General features: G+C 32.3%; 1 protein-coding gene across 2 annotated transcripts in view; it reads left to right on the top strand.

The window, feature by feature from the left end:
• The window catches only part of LOC117328049 (monocarboxylate transporter 10-like), a 33,341-nt gene extending 13,840 nt beyond the window's left edge, over positions 1–19,501 (top strand). For both annotated transcript variants that reach the window (XM_033885379.1, XM_033885380.1), the window contains exons 3-7: positions 7,934–8,538; positions 13,710–14,076; positions 15,591–15,697; positions 16,602–16,680; positions 16,830–19,501. In XM_033885379.1, the coding sequence (XP_033741270.1) occupies positions 7,934–8,538; positions 13,710–14,076; positions 15,591–15,697; positions 16,602–16,680; positions 16,830–17,131 (1,460 nt within the window). In that variant the 3' untranslated portion in view covers positions 17,132–19,501. The remainder of the gene's footprint in view (positions 1–7,933; positions 8,539–13,709; positions 14,077–15,590; positions 15,698–16,601; positions 16,681–16,829) is intronic.
• The last annotated feature ends 901 nt before the right edge of the window (positions 19,502–20,402 follow it).

The raw sequence follows: 20,402 nt of genomic DNA, 5'->3' as shown, positions 1-20,402 counted from the left end.
AACATTTATAATCAACGTAAAGTAAATTCACATGTCTTGAGGTCCAAATAGGTTACTTTAAAACAAGCTTAATCGGTGTTATATATGCAAACTATTATCGTCATTATCTAGAGATTTTCAGAGATTTTCAAAACTCTTTATGAACAGCGTTACGCAATCTCTATTTGATTGATCATGAACACTGATAAAATGGAATGTATATTGAATATAATTCAGATTCTCTCATATATCATGTACGTATCCGTGAATGCAACAACACGTTTTCTCAGGCGAAAATCTAGTTCACTGTGGTTTCCAGCAGCTGGCTAACATTGCACTTTAACACCCGGCAACAGATCTGTGTGGCTCGTATAATAGCCTTGACACTGTCATCTGAATGGGTTCGTTGATTGTATACTTGTGGTCGTGACATATTTATTAAGCAGTTATCTTTACTGAATATTTACTTAATATTTACTTGGATGCCATTTACTCATCTATTAAAGTTCATAAATGTTCTTCTCGTCTTCATTTGATTTGTTTTTATGTGTATCCATTTCTATTCATGATACTGTACGATCTAGTGTATCCACGTATAAATCACAGTGAACATTTATTAAGTATTAACCTTATTTTATCACAAAAACTTGAAGTTGACATTACAAAAAATGAAAAAGGATGCATATCCAAGAACAAGTTATGAAACATATCACTATGTGTTATAACATCCAGACACAAGTTCTAACTAAGTAACTTTATATCACTATGTGTTATTACATCTAGACAAGTTATTACTAAGTAACTTTATATCACTATGTGTTATAACATCCAGACACATGTTATTACTAAGTAACTTTATATCACTATGTGTTATAACATCCAGACACATGTTATTACTAAGTAACTTTATATCACTATGTGTTATTACATCCAGACACAAGTTATTACTAAGTAACTTTATATCACTATGAGTTATAACATCCAGACACATGTTATTCCTAAGTAACTTTATATTACTATGTGTTATTACATCCAGACAAGTTATTCCTAAGTAACTTTATATCACTATGTGTTATAACATCTAGACACAAGTTATTCCTAAGTAACTTTATATTACTATGTGTTATAACATCTAGACACAAGTTATTCCTAAGTAACTTTATATCACTATGTGTTATAACATCTAGACACAAGTTATTCCTAAGTAACTTTATATCACTATGTGTTATAACATCTAGACACAAGTTATTCCTAAGTAACTTTATATTACTATGTGTTATAACATCTAGACACAAGTTATTCCTAAGTAACTTTATATCACTATGTGTTATAACATCTAGACACAAGTTATTCCTAAGTAACTTTATATCACTATGTGTTATAACATCTAGACACAAGTTATTCCTAAGTAACTTTATATCACTATGTGTTATAACATCCAGACAAGTTATTCCTAAGTAACTTTATATCACTATGTGTTATAACATCTAGACACAAGTTATTCCTAAGTAACTTTATATTACTATGTGTTATAACATCTAGACACAAGTTATATTTATTACTAAGTAACTTTATATCACTATGTGTTATAACATCTAGACAAGTTATTCCTAAGTAACTTTATATCACTATGTGTTATTACATCCAGACACAAGTTATTCCTAAGTAACTTTATATTACTATGTGTTATAACATCTAGACACAAGTTATTCCTAAGTAACTTTATATCACTATGTGTTATAACATCCAGACACAAGTTATTCCTAAGTAACTTTATATCACTATGTGTTATTACATCCAGACACAAGTTATTCCTAAGTAACTTTATATTACTATGTGTTATAACATCTAGACACAAGTTATTCCTAAGTAACTTTATATCACCATGTGTTATAACATCCAGACACAAGTTATTCCTAAGTAACTTTATATCACTATGTGTTATAACATCCAGACACAAGTTATTCCTAAGTAACTTTATATCACTATGTGTTATAACATCCAGACACAAGTTATTCCTAAGTAACTTTATATCACTATGTGTTATTACATCCAGACACAAGTTATTCCTAAGTAACTTTATATCACTATGTGTTATTACATCCAGACACAAGTTATTCCTAAGTAACTTTATATTACTATGTGTTATAACATCTAGACACAAGTTATTCCTAAGTAACTTTATATCACTATGTGTTATAACATCCAGACACAAGTTATTCCTAAGTAACTTTATATCACTATGTGTTATTACATCCAGACACAAGTTATTCCTAAGTAACTTTATATTACTATGTGTTATAACATCTAGACACAAGTTATTCCTAAGTAACTTTATATCACTATGTGTTATAACATCCAGACACAAGTTATTCCTAAGCAACTTTATATCACTATGTGTTATAACATCTAGACACAAGTTATTCCTAAGTAACTTTATATCACTATGTGTTATAACATCTAGACACAAGTTATTCCTAAGTAACTTTATATTACTATGTGTTATAACATCTAGACACAAGTTATTCCTAAGTAACTTTATATCACTATGTGTTATAACATCCAGACACAAGTTATTACTAAGTAACTTTATATCACTAAGAGTTATAACATCCAGACAAGTTATTCCTAAGTAACTTTATATCACTATGTGTTATAACATCCAGACACAAGTTATTACTAAGTAACTTTATATCACTATGTGTTATTACATCCAGACAAGTTATTACCAAGTAACTTTATATCACTATGTGTTATAACATCCAGACACAAGTTATATTTATTACTAAGTAACTTTATATCACTATATGTTATAACATCCAGACACAAGTTATTCCTAAGTAACTTTATATCACTATGTGTTATAACATCCAGACACAAGTTATTCCTAAGTAACTTTATATCACTATGTGTTATAACATCCAGACACAAGTTATTCCTAAGTAACTTTATATCACTATGTGTTATAACATCCAGACACAAGTTATTACTAAGTAACTTTATATCACTATGTGTTATAACATCTAGACACATGTTATTCCTAAGTAACTTTATATTACTATGTGTTATAACATCTAGACACAAGTTATTCCTAAGTAACTTTATATCACTATGTGTTATAACATCCAGACACAAGTTATTCCTAAGTAACTTTATATCACTATGTGTTATAACATCCATACAAGTTATTCCTAAGTAACTTTATATCACTAAGTGTTATAACATCCAGACACAAGTTATTCCTAAGTAACTTTATATCACTAAGTGTTATAACATCCAGACACAAGTTATTCCTAAGTAACTTTATATCACTAAGTGTTATAACATCCAGACACAAGTTATTCCTAAGTAACTTTATATCACTAAGTGTTATAACATCCAGACACATGTTATTCCTAAGTAACTTTATATCACTATGAGTTATAACATCCAGACACATGTTATTCCTAAGTAACTTTATATCACTATGTGTTATTACATCCAGACACATGTTATTACTAAGTAACTTTATATCACTATGTGTTATAACATCCAGACAAGTTATTCCTAAGTAACTTTATATCACTATGTGTTATAACATCCAGACACAAGTTATTACTAAGTAACTTTATATCACTATGTGTTATAACATCCAGACACAAGTTATTACTAAGTAACTTTATATCACTATGTGTTATAACATCCAGACACAAGTTATTACTAAGTAACTTTATATCACTATGTGTTATTACATCCAGACACATGTTATTACTAAGTAACTTTATATCACTATGTGTTATTACATCCAGACACATGTTATTACTAAGTAACTTTATATCACTATGTGTTATTACATCCAGACACAAGTTATTACTAAGTAACTTTATATCACTATGTGTTATAACATCCATACAAGTTATTCCTAAGTAACTTTATATCACTATATGTTATAACATCCACACAAGTTATTACTAAGTAACTTTATATCACTATATGTTATAACATCCACACAAGTTATTCCTAAGTAACTTTATATCACTATGTGTTATAACATCCATACAAGTTATTCCTAAGTAACTTTATATCACTATGTGTTATAACATCCAGACACAAGTTATATTTATTACTAAGTAACTTTATATCACTATGTGTTATAACATCTAGACAAGTTATTCCTAAGTAACTTTATATCATTATGTGTTATAACATCCAGACACAAGTTATTACTAAGTAACTTTATATCACTATGTGTTATAACATCTAGACAAGTTATAAACTTTATATCACTATGTGTTATTACATCTAGACAAGTTATTCCTAAGTAACTTTATATCACTATGTGTTATTACATCCAGACACAAGTTATTACTAAGTAACTTTATATCACTAAGAGTTATAACATCCAGACACAAGTTATTACTAAGTAACTTTATATCACTATGTGTTATAACATCCAGACACAAGTTATTACTAAGTAACTTTATATCACTAAGAGTTATAACATCCAGACAAGTTATTACTAAGTAACTTTATATCACTATGTGTTATAACATCCAGACACAAGTTATTACTAAGTAACTTTATATTACTATGTGTTATTACATCCAGACACAAGTTATTCCTAAGTAACTTTATATCACTAAGAGTTATAACATCCAGACACATGTTATTCCTAAGTAACTTTATATCACTATGTGTTATAACATCCAGACACAAGTTATTACTAAGTAACTTTATATCACTAAGAGTTATAACATCCAGACACATGTTATTCCTAAGTAACTTTATATCACTATGTGTTATAACATCCAGACACAAGTTATTACTAAGTAACTTTATATTACTATGTGTTATTACATCCAGACACAAGTTATTACTAAGTAACTTTATATCACTATGTGTTATTACATCCAGACACAAGTTATTAACTTTATATTACTATGTGTTATTACATCCAGACACAAGTTATTAACTTTATATTACTATGTGTTATTACATCCAGACACAAGTTGTTAAACTTATATCAATGTACTATTACTTGTATTTGTTAGCAGCATTAAAAAACACGTTTAATCCAATATAAAATTGTTACTTCATCACGAGTGTAAGAATTTTATAAGGAATGTAAAGAATATAACCGCGTTATAGAGCTGCTTCGTCCTTCTAGGACTCGTTAGTGATGTTAAGGGCCTAAGGAATATGGCCGAACCAATAAGAACTGAAAAAGGTCGAAAAAATGTCAAACTTTTCATAATTCAATAATTTTCATAATTTTCACGAAGTACACAGACTATTGCAAGTGCCATGTAAGTGCAATTTAGCCTAGTTTTCCCCATTGGTTTCGATATTTAAGTGTGTGGGACGTCAACATAAGTGATTCGATATCTACCTCTGGGCGGTTAATCTCTAGGAACGGTTAATTACTAGTATAGTGACGAACATCCAAGTCTCTTGCCGGCAGGATTACGATTATATAGCTAATTCATGCTCTGTTAATATGAATGCTGCTATATATGGTAATTACACGTGAGCAAGTGTACACAGTCACGTGCACTATTGAAAGGATAACGTTTTATTGATAAAGGACAATTGGTGAGTGACATACAACACCCATTTTGTAATTATTTAAGGATACATGGTTCATGGCACGTACACAGCCTTAGTCTTAAGCGGATCATACTCTGCTTGTCTACAAAGTGAAATATTGTCCTGCTTGTCTACAAAGTGAAATAAATCAGACAGGTGTGTTTAATAACTGGTGACATTCGACAAGTGTATTTTGCGTATGTACTTTTGTTACACCATTCCATATATATGTTCATAAAATTGATTCATAAAGTATTTTATAATGAAAATACCTAAGTAAACTGTTTTTACTAATAAAACATATGTATAAATAGCCATGGTACTATGATTTAACACAATAGGAAAACAAATACAGAAGCCATTTTAAAAAAGCACATCGCTGCATTGTGACCCGAATCTTTTATCTGTTTCATCTGTTGTCTTCTGGAAGAACTGTGAACTACATTTGTAAAGGAATTTGAATAAGGACTAATAAGTATAATGAAAGCGTCGATATATTTCAACAAGAATATATTCCAATAAAATCATGATCGTTACCACCTATCGATAGCGACTTATATCACGGAAGTGATAAAGGACAATTGGTGAGTGACATACAACACCCATTTTGTAATTATTTAAGGATACATGGTTCATGGCACGTACACAACCTTAGTCTTAAGCGGATCATACTCTGCTTGTCTACAAAGTGAAATATTGTCCTGCTTGTCTACAAAGTGAAATAAATCAGACAGGTGTGTTTAATAACTGGTGACATTCGATAAGTGTATTTTGCGTATGTACTTTTGTTATACCATTCCATATATATGTTCATAAAATTGATTCATAAAGTATTTTATAATGAAAATACCTAAGTAAACTGTTTTTACTAATAAAACATATGTATAAATAGCCATGGTACTTCGATTTAACACAATGGGAAAACAAATACAGAAGCCATTTTAAAAAAGCACATCGCTGCGTTGTGACCCGAATCTTTTATCTGTTTCATCTGTTGTCTTCTGGAAGAACTGTGAACTACATTTGTAAAGGAATTTGAATGAAGACTAATAAGTATAATGAAAGCGTCGATATTTATTTCAACGAGAATATATTCCAATAAAATCATGATCGTTACCACCTATCGATAGCGACTTATATCACGGAAGTCGTGATATTGGGATCATGTCTGAAAATGGAATCCAATGAGACACAGGTTGGGAAAGCGATATGTTTATACTACATACAGTGTACTATTACTGTTAAGCGCTTTTATTTACTGTTTTGTCATGAAAAGTTGTTAACATAGAAAGGCGTCATTGATTCGTGGTTTGTAGGGAAATATTACATGCACATGCATGTATGTGCATGTATTATACATGCACGTGCACCAGGTATATGTAATTTTGACACTACAATCATTATTGCGATTTAAGCTAGTACCATTTACGATTTTGGGGGTACTTTATGAGGCTTGTAACGTTTCACATGTTTTACTTGTTTGTTTATTTGTACTTTTTCAATGGCCACCATATTAAGGTCAATATGATAAAATACAAATCATCATTATATAGTACGTTATTAAGGTCTGACGTTGGCCGATAAACTAACCAAGTAAAACCTAACTGGCAAAAGTTGGAGTGCTTTTCCCCCAAGGCAAACGTTATGGTTGGCTCTTATTGAATCGATAATACATATGTCCAAGTGGATAAGGTGGTCGTACCAGCTTACTTCACGCCAAAAACGATGTTAGTGGATTTTTCATTGTCAAAACGAAAACTACCTCGAAAGCGTTTTAGTAGCAAAGGACGGATCGAACTTTTTGTCAACATTTTGACGTTGCGTATAAGATTATATGTTTATATATATGTGCATGTGTATATATTACGTATAAAATTTTATGTTTATATAATTTTTCAAGTAGTAATAACGACAGTAGACAAGTAAATTGTCGAATTTTCGAGGCAATCTTCCCCTTTATCAAGACACAATATTATGTTTATATATACATTTTGTATGTACATGTGTATATATTACGTATATAATGTTATTACATAACAGTGATAAAATGTCAATTAAAACCTTGAAAATCCTATCAAATCATGTTGGTTGGTTGGAATATCATCTGATTGATATTATATGTATTTGTATAATCAGTTTATGTTAATCTGTTAATCTATGCTTTGTTTATATTGCACTTTAGTTTAATCGATTTTGAGTTAAAACTTGAAAATTAAGTCGTTTGCATTACGTGTATGTTATTCTACGGTTTCGTTGAGTAATGAATTCTTTATATAAAGTAATATCTTAATGTAAATATTCTTTCTATATGCTGTAGTATTTATTTTTACTCCATTGTTCTCACCGTGTTGTTATATTTTTTCATGATAATATTTAACTCTGTTTCCAGCCTTTGTTGGTTCCGTGTGCACCGGTGTGACATTTTTGATGTGCATTGTGTCCAGTATTCTAAGTGACCGGATCGGAATCCGCCCCATTGCTGTGACGGGTGCAGTGTTGGGAATGGTGGGCCTAATTGCTAGCGCCTTTGTGACAGAATTAGAGATTCTTTATCTTACCTATGGAGTTTGCCTTGGCGTTGGTGCAGCATTCTCATATTCCCCGTCTTTGGTGATCCTTGGCCATTACTTCAAGAAACATATGGGAGTCGTGAACGGTATGGTGGCGTTCGGAAGTGCCTTATTTACTATAGCGCTGTCGCTTGGTCTCCCGAAGATGTTGGAAGTGTTGAAAATCAGATACACATTTCTTGTCCTCGCAGGCTGCTACTTCATCCTCATTATCGGTGCTTTTACTTGGAAACCATTAATAAAAAAAGACAATCTTGCGGCGATGGCATTATCGACTGAAAGTGTGTACGAACACTGTAATGATTGCTGTACATGGACAAGAAAGTTTTTAAATGTCAGAATATTTCGGAACAGAGCTTACGTTATGTGGTGCCTTTCACTTGGTGTTGCGCTAATCGGCTACTTTGTACCTTTTGTACATTTGGTAGGTATTGATTTGGAAATCTTATTTAAGGAGATGCATATATGACTGATGATAATATTGTATGATGTCTATAATTTCGGGCGTTCGCTGCGGTATTTCACGCATGCAATCCATTTTGGGAATTGAAATCATATACAATCAACATGTCCAGTATAGATCTAGCTGTGCACAGAAATTTAGAGCCTGATAGGATTTTCAAGATGACCGTATGTCATCTCACAGAAGTCTGAAGGATTCTCTTCATGGGCATGTTTAGTAAGAGTCCCAGTTAAATATGCCACAACTTGTAAATGATCGGATTTTCAAGGTGACTGTCAGTCACCATTTTATTTGGCATTCTAAAATTTGTTACCATAACATTTCTTGAGAACTACTGGTGAAAGATTCTTAAAACTTTTCAGATGTGTTCTGTTTGGATCTTAACTGCGCATACTGTATTTTGATCTTGGTCGAACATTTCTGATGACTACCAGTGGCCTTGCTAATTTTGACATATCCTCTTTTTAGGCAATATGATTCCAGTCAATAGATTGAATAATATTCTCATTAAGTCGTCATATATAGTTTTAAAGGCAGAAAACCCGTATTTTTGTAAAAGAACAAGTTATCAGTAGAAAGAGAAAAGGTCAGAAACATTTCTGTTACATTTTATTCGCATTGTACACGCAAAGCAATCATACATTATGAGAAAACGCTGGATTGATGCACATCCCCTATCAACATCGACGTACTCCCTGCAAGTATGAAAACGAAACTTCAAGTACTATCAGTCTACTATCTACTACAGTACATTCCTATGACACTGATACCCATTGTATATACTGTACTAGTTAACGGTTCTGTATCGATATCGCCAACACCATATGTACTTCTTTCGAAAAATTATAAGAGGCTCGGCTGTATAGATTTCATGGGGGAAGCAATTGATTATTTTTAAGTTTAAATTAAAACGATGAAAACGGTAGCTCGTGCTTTTGGAGGGTGGTAATAGCGTTAAGTATAAACTTCTCATATATTGACATGCAATAGCCAATTTGCTAGTTTTAGCTTATGAGATAGAATTGCTTCTAAGGTAGCACACCACAGTAAGACAGCCTGGCCATGGGCAATTTTTTTGTTAAGCAAATAACTCCTGTATTATGATATGTATAAAAAATGAAAAAATAAATGTACACTATAATTGGTATATCCAGTATGAAGTAGTACATACAGGCTTCACATTTATTAAAACAAAAATCAATAAATTGGTTCCGGATTTTAAATATCCGGATTTTCCGAACGTGTGTTTACACAGGAAATTTAGTTTCGCCTACAGCGCAAAATGGAAGCCCACAGAAAAGGTAAGATAGCGGAAAAACTTAATTTACAACATATGTCCAAACAAGATTAATTCTGTCTTTGGGATAGAGATATCTAATTTTAAATAGGTTTCAGAAAAAAAATTGTGTAGAGAATTGTGCCATTTTGGGTCAAATATCATAATATTTTGCAATTTTTGAGAATTTTTTAAGCTGTTACCATGGTATTCACAGCTCTAAAAATCACAGAAAATATCAGTTTACTTATCCTTCAGAGCTCTATTAAAATTGCAAATGTTGTACAGATTTCAAATATATATACTTTATTAGAGGTTATATGTAAGGTTAACTGGCAATGTTTACATATCTAAAGCATGTGCCATATTTTTCAGAATTTGGCATTTTTACTGTACACTGCTACCTTATAAGGGCTGAAAAATGTTATTTTTTGGAAATTGTGCTTAATTATGCTTGATTAAGCTTCATTTTAGTTCATTATTGCTCAAAAATGCATAAAAACAATTTAAAACTTGTTTATTATCAGGCTTGTCATATTAGAGGAATCAAGGGAGGTAACTCGCATATTTACCCATTTTAAGGGTGGATTAATTAAGCATAATGTTAATGAGTCAGTGTAAATTGAAAAGATATTCTATGTTTTATAACAAACCCAAAATAACTTATTGGGTATCTAACAAACCATATAGACTGAATTCTGGTTTGTTTTACCTGATTTATTACCCCGTATCCATGGAAACTATTACAGTAAGTGTTATTTTTTGAAATATTTGGTGAAACCATTATTTTCAATTTATTTATACATTGGTAAGCATGTAATTTCAATTGATGGAGTGTACGGTTGATACAATATTGTCAATTATTGTCACTTCCTTCGGTAAAGCAGAAAAAATAGCATTTTCCGCATAAAATGGGATCAGTGGACACTTTCATATGATCATTGGTACATATCTGAATTACCGGGGTGGAAACAGATGACTGTGATGTCATAGGCATGACATTTTGAAATCTTGGATGTCATGTCATGATTTATCAGTTAGAATATTGCATGTGTTGCTAAGCTGAGGTTTGGAAAGGAATTTGGTTATTTATTATGACACCATTGAGTATTTATGACGTCATAGATACCATCTGATGACGTCATAGTTACTGATGACGTCATGGTAACTATGACGTCATATTACAAGGCTAAATTTGATAGTTGTATAGTATTTTTTGCTTGATTACATGCACAGAGACTCAAAGTACCACATTCAACTCAAAACACAACTTTATTCAAGAGATATACAGAATTATGGGAGTTTTCATCTTTAAAATTACCTCCCCTTATTACTGGATTGGGAGAAAAAGTTGTCAAAATACACCTCTCAGGGAAATCAGCAATACTCGGTGACTATTAAAGATACACAGTAACCCGATATGTCGTTTTGTTCGTCGGAACATATTCTAGACATTCATGGGGTTTTTAGTAAAATTAGAGTTAACAAAAGTGATGTATAAGGTAGCACACCACAGTAAGACAGCCTGGCCATGGGCAATTTTTTTGTTAAGCAAATAACTCCTGTATTATGATATGTATAAAAAATGAAAAAATAAATGTACACTATAATTGGTATATCCAGTATGAAGTAGTACATACAGGCTTCACATTTATTAAAACAAAAATCAATAAATTGGTTCCGGATTTTAAATATCCGGATTTTCCGAACGTGTGTTTACACAGGAAATTTAGTTTCGCCTACAGCGCAAAATGGAAGCCCACAGAAAAGGTAAGATAGCGGAAAAACTTAATTTACAACATATGTCCAAACAAGATTAATTCTGTCTTTGGGATAGAGATATCTAATTTTAAATAGGTTTCAGAAAAAAAATTGTGTAGAGAATTGTGCCATTTTGGGTCAAATATCATAATATTTTGCAATTTTTGAGAATTTTTTAAGCTGTTACCATGGTATTCACAGCTCTAAAAATCACAGAAAATATCAGTTTACTTATCCTTCAGAGCTCTATTAAAATTGCAAATGTTGTACAGATTTCAAATATATATACTTTATTAGAGGTTATATGTAAGGTTAACTGGCAATGTTTACATATCTAAAGCATGTGCCATATTTTTCAGAATTTGGCATTTTTACTGTACACTGCTACCTAAGACGCGTTTAATGGTTATCTCTTTGAAAAAATGTAGGCTTAGGTAATATTTTATTCTGGATTATAAACATATACATTTTTATGCAATGCAATGGAGAATTTAGAAACTGATTTTTGTCCGTCTGTAAACAATCCTGGTTACTGGTTTCTTCCTTAAATTTCAGGTATAAGTTTTTCTTGATCACTAGATGTGCATTTTATTTTTTGAGACTGAATTAATTGTAAAAGTCAAAGTTTGTTCACGTTATTTCTCAGAAGTATTCGACTGATTTTCTTTTTCATGTGTAGGTACCCTTGGTCCCGAATGTAGATTTCCGTTTGTCCGTTGTTCAATTTTGAGACTGATCGGAAAACAAAATCGGTGAGAGGCGGCTTTGGAATAATCATTTCTGAGGAATTTTTCGATATTTTTTTTCCGGTATGTCATGTATGGTGTCACTATATCAACTGGCCTACTGATTTAATGTGAGGAAATTAGAAAAAGGAAGAGAAAAGATCATTGTTACAAAGAACTAATCAAGAACATTCAACCGTGAGCGCCTATATCCCTGTCGGATTTCTTGTTTTCATCAAAATACTATACACTAGCCTTCGAAACGTGCACTAATATTCAAGTACAATTGAAATACGGCGGTAGGTCAAGATTTTGAAATATTTTACTTGAAAGAGAAGTTCAGTTAACTAAAAATGTATTATTCAACATATAGCGATATATGCTACCCAATAACTGTAGACTCGTTATATCGTCTTTGTAGATTTTAAATGTCATTAGTTTAGTGATGGAAATTTTCGTAGATGGAGTGATTGTGCCCTTACTATTATCAATTGTTGATATCCAGTATATTTATTTGTAGTACCGATAACAGGTCTGTACTTGACTATTTCGCTAGCCGTTCTATTTTTTGCTGTCTGAACACGATTTCAATCGACGTGTTCATGTGCATATATAGTCTTTTATTCATAGATTCTGTTTTCGCTGTTTTGAAAAAGAAGATATTGTGTCTTTAATAAGATATTCAATACAACAAACTCGGCACTATGAGGCATTTGTAAGATAATATAATCACAAAATGATCGCTTTACTTTAACTAGGTCATAAACTAGCAATGTCCAGACAGACCCATATATCTTGCCCAAACGCGGTATCGCTGTCTCGTGGCTGTAAGATCAGCTGACAGCATTCTTTGTTTGATCAGCTTAACTATTTTGCGCTTACTTTTTAGTCTAGTTCATTTCAATTCATAATATTGAATTCATTACCACAATTACTCCTGTAAGTGTGGGAAAAGTGGCATATCTTTGTAGTTTATACAGTGTTCCTCAGTAACATGTCCCGAAAGTTTGAGTAGTTATAATATATTGAATAACAGTGTCCTGATAATGCATTAAATGAACTATCCTTTCGTGAACATTTTACCTATGCATACTTCATATATATGTATGTCATAGGACACACCGTCTCCGACTGAACAGTGTGTCAAATGTCGATATTATATCCTCAATAAGATTCCATTATATGCATTGTGATGACGATTGCAGAATTTTGCAACTTAATCGTCAATATTTATAGTAACCTTTAATTTACTGTTGTTAACGAGGTATTAGTGCTATCAACGTACATTTGTATTCATATTTTCGTGACGGAGTTTTCTTATAATGAGCATTTCACTTTACTTGTTTAATCAAGTTCCTACTGTATTTCAGGTAAAGCATACTAGAGATGTATTTCCGGGCAAGAATGGCAATCTGCTTATCACTTACCTACAGATTACCTCCGGAATTGGTCGTCTAGTATTTGGCAAAGTTGCTGATTTACCCTTTGTCAATCGTATTTACCTTCAACAGGCGTCTTTTTTTGTAATGGGTATAGTAACAGTATGCATCCCTTTATCCGCTAGCTACGGAGGACTTGTTGCTATAAGCCTGATATTCGGACTTTGTGATGGAGTATTTGTTTGTTTGCTCGGGCCAATTGCTTTCGACATCGTTGGACACCGAGAAGCATCCCAAGCTATAGGGTTTCTACTAGGCGTCTTTGCAATACCTTTTGTTGTTGGACCACCCACAGCTGGTAAGTTACACAATGGTATATGCGAAAAAGACATGCTACTAAGATATATGGGTATATTGTAGTTTTTGAGATCATTTGAATAATATGGCATTGACCTTCAAAAAATTAAGATTGATATCATTTTCAAGCAAAATGTAATAAAAAAAAATCAAATTTAGAATCAATTGTTGTATTATGCCACCCATGCACAGTATAGAAACATTGTATTTGCCCCCTTTCTTCTTCGTGGTGCACAAAAGTATTTTCTTTTTTTCATCGGTCTGCTAGACCGAGATCTCTACTTTGTCGAAATTTATATATTGTCAGAGTTTTGTATGTGGGCGTAGTATGACACTACAAACACTGCTGCGATATCTACTTTATTTAAGACACCGTGGGTCGTTTTAGGGACTTATGTAACGGTGTCCGTCACATTGAGTGCTTATTTTCCTTGCAGTTTCAAAAAACTATAGAGCATGGATATAATTATAGACCGCTACATGTGATATGTAATAGTAAATCATATATCTGCACAAAAACAACAGAGAATACCGACATACAAACGAAGCCGTATTTCTGATTTAAAATCAATCAAATTATGGCTGAATACGAACACGGTACATATATTTACATTGAGAACATTGAAAAATTTGAATAAAATCATGTGTTCCGAAAGGGAAAGCGTCTTGTTTCATCGACAACAATGCAAATCAAAGTCCAATCCTGATAAAATCACATGCTTAAAAAGATCTTCTTGTGTAATGATGTCAAGGCGTCCAACAAGACTTTGTCTTCCTTTAAAGTAAAGAAGTAATAAATGACCAGATTTAGGATTGATTAGTATCCCATGAAATGATGTTTTATACATGCGTATACGTTGGCTCTTCAAACAGAGCGATTTATTACAGATATTTACAATGACAATATGGTAAAACAAAGATCTAGTTTCATTTAAAGTAAAAAAAAAAAACTTTTATCTAAACCAAAGTATTAAAAAAGACCATTTTTGTTTGGAGTTTGATGTTCTTCAGGAAATGGTAATATTAAGAGTCATAGATGTATACACCTGTGTCCCTGTTATCGTTATGCCCCGCCTTAAAATTGAGGTGTTTGGTGGGGATATAATGTTTGGCCCGTACCGTCACCTCGCGTTCTGTCACGCCGCGTCCCTTTCTGTTCCGATCCAATGTAAACACTCGGCAACTTCATTCTTTGACACACTCTACCTAAAGGTCAAGTATGAGTATACAGCGGGAATCGTTGTATTTCAGGGTTTCAAGGTCAAGGCCGAGGGAGGACACACTTGCTATATATATATTAAAAAAACCCATAAACTAATTAAATATAAAACATTTAATAACTTTATTTTTTCATTAATTTTTGGTCAAACTTTATGAAAAGGTTACATGACAGCGTAGGATTTATGTCTAACATACATTTTCTAATTTATATTTTGTTTTATATTCGAAATAAAAATGTAAGTAATAACACGTATGAACAACATGTTATATTCGTTGATTTTTGTGTCTTTGTAGGGGTTATCTACGATTCCATGCATTCATATGATCTTGCATTCTATATTGCTGGAGGAACACCAATATTGGGATCCCTGCTTATGTTCCTTATCCCCAAAGTCAAACAGGTTCGTATGGCAAACCGTATTAATTACGGGACGATTCGTCATAGTTTATGATGATTGGTATGTACATACATGATTTCCAGTTTTGGATATATGGAGAACTAAAGAGGCTATCCGAAGAACAATACTGTTGTATGAAGGATAATACGAAATGCAATATGAAAACAGGTTTCAGGAATACATTTTTCTTGTCGTTATATTGAAGTCGTAATATTGGAGTCAATTAGGCCATTGACAAGGAATACTTTTGGATTTTCTTTATTTTACACACATTTTGCATCTGGTAACTGTCCTATATACTTGCTTGACTGATACCACATTTTGTTTGTCATTTGGCTCGAAACTACATGATGAATAGGATTTTAATATGCAAATGTATTCATATTTCGATTGTCGGTTGCATTTTGTGATGATATAGCATCCATTTCTGATAATAAGTGTTTAGACAAGATTTGGTACATGTGCGTACTGAGCAGAACGGGAAAACACTACGATATCCAAGAACTGAGATCCAATAGGATTTGAGTGAATAGGATTGGTTATGATTGAATTTGGATTTTGTGGTATAGTTATTGATTAAAAACCTCAGATTTTGAGAAATCAATATATCAATATTGCTCTCATATTGCGTTCAAAATTAGTTTATAGTCATATTTGAATAACTTCTGTAAAGTTTTTTGTATTCTTTTCAAATGCATCAATATTTACACAAGTCTATATCGTATACAAGGTATTTAAATACTATCAACCTATTAATGAAGATGTTTGTTTACTTGTATTTTAGGGGAAAGAGTTTTCATAAAACTTACTTTATTGACAAGGCGGGACAGGCCGGACATACAATACGCGTAATTATCGTATTAGCTGAATAATCATTTGCGTCTTCTTTTTTTTTTATTCCATATAGAATTATCCGGGTGTAACAGAAGCAGAAAATTTTGCTTCAATATCAATGCTGGACCTTCGCGACAGAGTTTCGCCGCGAGGTAAGTCAGTTTTGTGCAATCCAGTAGTCGGATTCCGCTTAAATTTAATTAATAACGTGAAGAACTGTTGTAGCAATCAATCTGCTTTGTTTGCTTAATTTCAACCCTGAATTTGAAACTATTGTGATAGAAAATTAATTTTGTTTCAGTGGATATGGAAAGGTATAATGGCAGCGCAAGGGGTGGGCCATCAACAACAGAACTTCAGATAGTCCGAGCAGACGACATCGTCTTTAAAAACGGTCATATCGAACTTCAGCAACAGAGCAATGACAAAACACCCCAGCAAGAGGCCGATGATCGGTCCTCTAATTGCGACGCAGAAACAGCAAGCATACAGGATTTACCATTATGCTTGAACAGGTGCGAGCAAAGTTGTGAAGCAGATACTCTGCTGAAAGAGGTCAACGAATGTTTAAAAGAACGACATTCGCCAATCTCTGAGGTTTAAATTGTTAGAAATTTAAGAAAATTTGTTAAGGAATAACTTAATTGCGTTCGGTTTTAATTTGTTATTTTAATGTTAATGTTGACTCAAGTCCCGTAAGTGGAGGCAGTTGTTACGCATTGAACTTTTCTATTATAGATTTTTACAAAAAATGTTGCGAATGCTTTGTGATTTTCCAAATATTTTTATTTGAATTTATATATTTTTATCTAGAGGATAATGTCTAATATGATTTTATTATTTAACAAATAATAGATGTCGTTGGTTATTTTGTCAAATCAATCAAGATGAGGAAACGTTTAATGAAAAAGGATGAAGTTTGGAGTCAAAAATATTTATTTTGTGCAGTGTTTTCAAATCCGAGTTATTGAATAAGCCTTAACATCCCTGTTAACTTGAGTTAATTCTATTCTACCACCTGATAATAGTTAATGAACTTGGCAATTTTTTCTCATCATATAACACATTCTGTTATTATGTGATTAATTGAAAACAACTTTTAAACGTAACCACACAAATATTAGTGGACTTCGTTTTAATATGAATACATTCAGTCAAAGGTCAAAAATTCTGTTGTGCAAAGTTTTGCCTTATATCAATACATCTATCGGTACAATCTAGTTGAAACTTTGATATCAAGCAAAGTACTTAAATAAATATAGGTGTGTTTTTTTATGATGTGTAGAAATTTTTGCAGTTTAATGCAACTATTTATCATTTTAAATCTTGTTTTGAACAATAAATTCAAAATGCAAGTTTTCCAAGGTCTAGATCTCAAACACCCAAGGGTCAGGAGAATGAAACACAGGAAAGAATATAATACAGTTACTTCACGGTCATATGTAATGAGAAATAAATGGTATGAGTATACGATATACATGAAATATATCAAAATGTCGCAGAAAGTAGAAGATTTTCCTTAATAAAGATTCTGATACCACTATAGTGATTGTGATACAAAGTCCCTGTCAGGAATAAATGGGAGTGATGTCACGGAATTAATTGCTCGCTGATATTGTTCTCTTTCGTACAGTGGTATGTATAAAAACAAGTCTCTGTTGAATATGTAGGGGTGTTTGATGAGCCGTATCTTACAAATGAGTATAACATTTAGGTAAACAGGTTATGGCAGTACACTAGTCTGTATATTTTGGCAACTAATATTCCGATAACACCTGACTGACCTCTTGCTAGCGACACATCACAGCCGTGCCAAATCATTGTTGTAGGAGTTATTGTTTGCGTGTAGTAGACCATGATTTGTACATTTCACAGCTCGGCCTTATGTTGATCTTATAGTGGTTTCATTTCACTTGTGTCTTGTGTGTATTAACATAAAAAGATCGAAGTAATATAATAATGATCATTTGTACTCTCGCCAGAGTGTAAAGAGAGTATTTTGTTATGTCTGGTTGGGCTGGCGTGCTTATTTCCCTATCCAGAATAGAATTTCCTCAATTTTACAAAAGTCATACACGTGTGTCTGAAGTAGATATGATATTGGACACACGTTGTACTATCGTATACACAGTTAATTATGTTCATCAATTTATATTTGACACCATAGTCTGCCGGCAGCATGGTTCTTTAGTCTACCATCATCCTACATGGTTGGCTGTTCCAATCGTTTTCGTCCTTGTTCGTCGTCCGTCCGTAAACAATCCATGTGAACGATATTTCTCGAACTCGATATATAGGCTCGCGTCGTCCAAAATGTTAGTTTAGGCTTTTCATCACTATTTCTTAGCTTCCATTTGCAAAGAATTCTCATGTTTTCAAATTATTAAGAGGAAATGAGGAACGATGGCAATATAATCCCAGTAAAGACCATTCAATAGTGGGCGCCAATGTCCCTATGGGATATCTTGTTTTCTATACAGCCTTTCAGTTGTAAACTTATATATTTCATGTTATTATGTTTAAGTGTGATAATTAATGAAATAGAAGAATCTGAGTGCAACAATCATAATATAGTTTATTTAATGCCATGCATGTACCGTTTAATGGAATCCATACATCGGTAGGAATAAAACGGGACAATTCTGTCACATAGAGATTTTTGATATTACTTATTGATATTTGGCATTATGACTTGTTTTCTGTTTTCATTTGCTGTATTGAAATTTCTTATGAATGGTTAATTTATGAAACTTGGCTTTATGTGTGTGTTACAAAGTGCTGAGTGTTGACTAACGCTACATAAGGTGATCATTTATTGTAGTCAAAGGAAATACTTGTTTTAAAAATTGTTCTTATGTACGACTTGTAAAATTTATTATCAAATGTAATATAAAATCATATTTGAAGAGTCCCATTATTGTGATGCTTTGTGTTTAGATAATAAAATCAGTTTTATTAATGTTACAATATAAACTTGTTTTGCATCCTCTTTATTTACTATTTGATTTAGTTAATAGTAACATAATGGCTACATAATGTAGCCATTCAATTACCTGTTTTATGACCTTCAGTATTAACTTCTCATAATGTTGTAAGTATGTACCTGCTCAGTGAAGTAACAAAATTGTCGGGATGTTTGCTATCTTGAGTGACTTGTACCTGGTCTCGAGACAGATGTTGTCTCAAACACAATCGTAATCAAAAATGATATTGCATATTGGATGAATTGATGACAACACAGAAATTTCACTTTACATGGATGTACTTTCGGTAACAATGAATTACCATTTGTTATTAATTACCAATTTTCTTATGTGTATACCAACAGAAAAACATCTATACAGTTGGTCAGTTGGCATGAAGGCTTTAAGAATGGTTCCAAATTTCGATCACTACACATCTTCCGTAGTGAACATAGAGCCGGAAAGTGCTACTATTATATTTAAACTGTATTCCTTAATTAATATTTATTTAGAGATACAGGAGATGTTGTAGACCGTATATATGTATAAAGTCTGATCCTATCACCAGCAATGCACCCCAAGCGACATATGTATTTTCAGGGAAATGATATTATTGTCAAGGTGATTTACTTTTGTAGCATCCGTTGGACTGGACCTCAAGTATAGATACAATTCCAGGTATTGGACTGTACCACACGTGGAATAAACTCTAAATGCGTTTTGATTGGTTGACACTGTGACCTTTGACCAGGACTATTTTTTAATAACGTGGTTCAATGCAATTTGATTGGCACTTCAAGGCCGCTTGACGATGTCCTGGAAATGATAAAGCACAAGAAGTAGTTCGTAGTTGTTATGTTATATTCTTGAAAATATATAAAAAGGGGATTTTATCAATTTATTGCTTTAAA

This window comes from Pecten maximus, chromosome 5 (assembly GCF_902652985.1).
Source record: "Pecten maximus chromosome 5, xPecMax1.1, whole genome shotgun sequence".
Taxonomy (NCBI): domain Eukaryota; kingdom Metazoa; phylum Mollusca; class Bivalvia; order Pectinida; family Pectinidae; genus Pecten; species Pecten maximus.
Note: the sequence above shows the minus strand (reverse complement) of the source record. Positions and strands in the feature narration are given on the sequence as shown.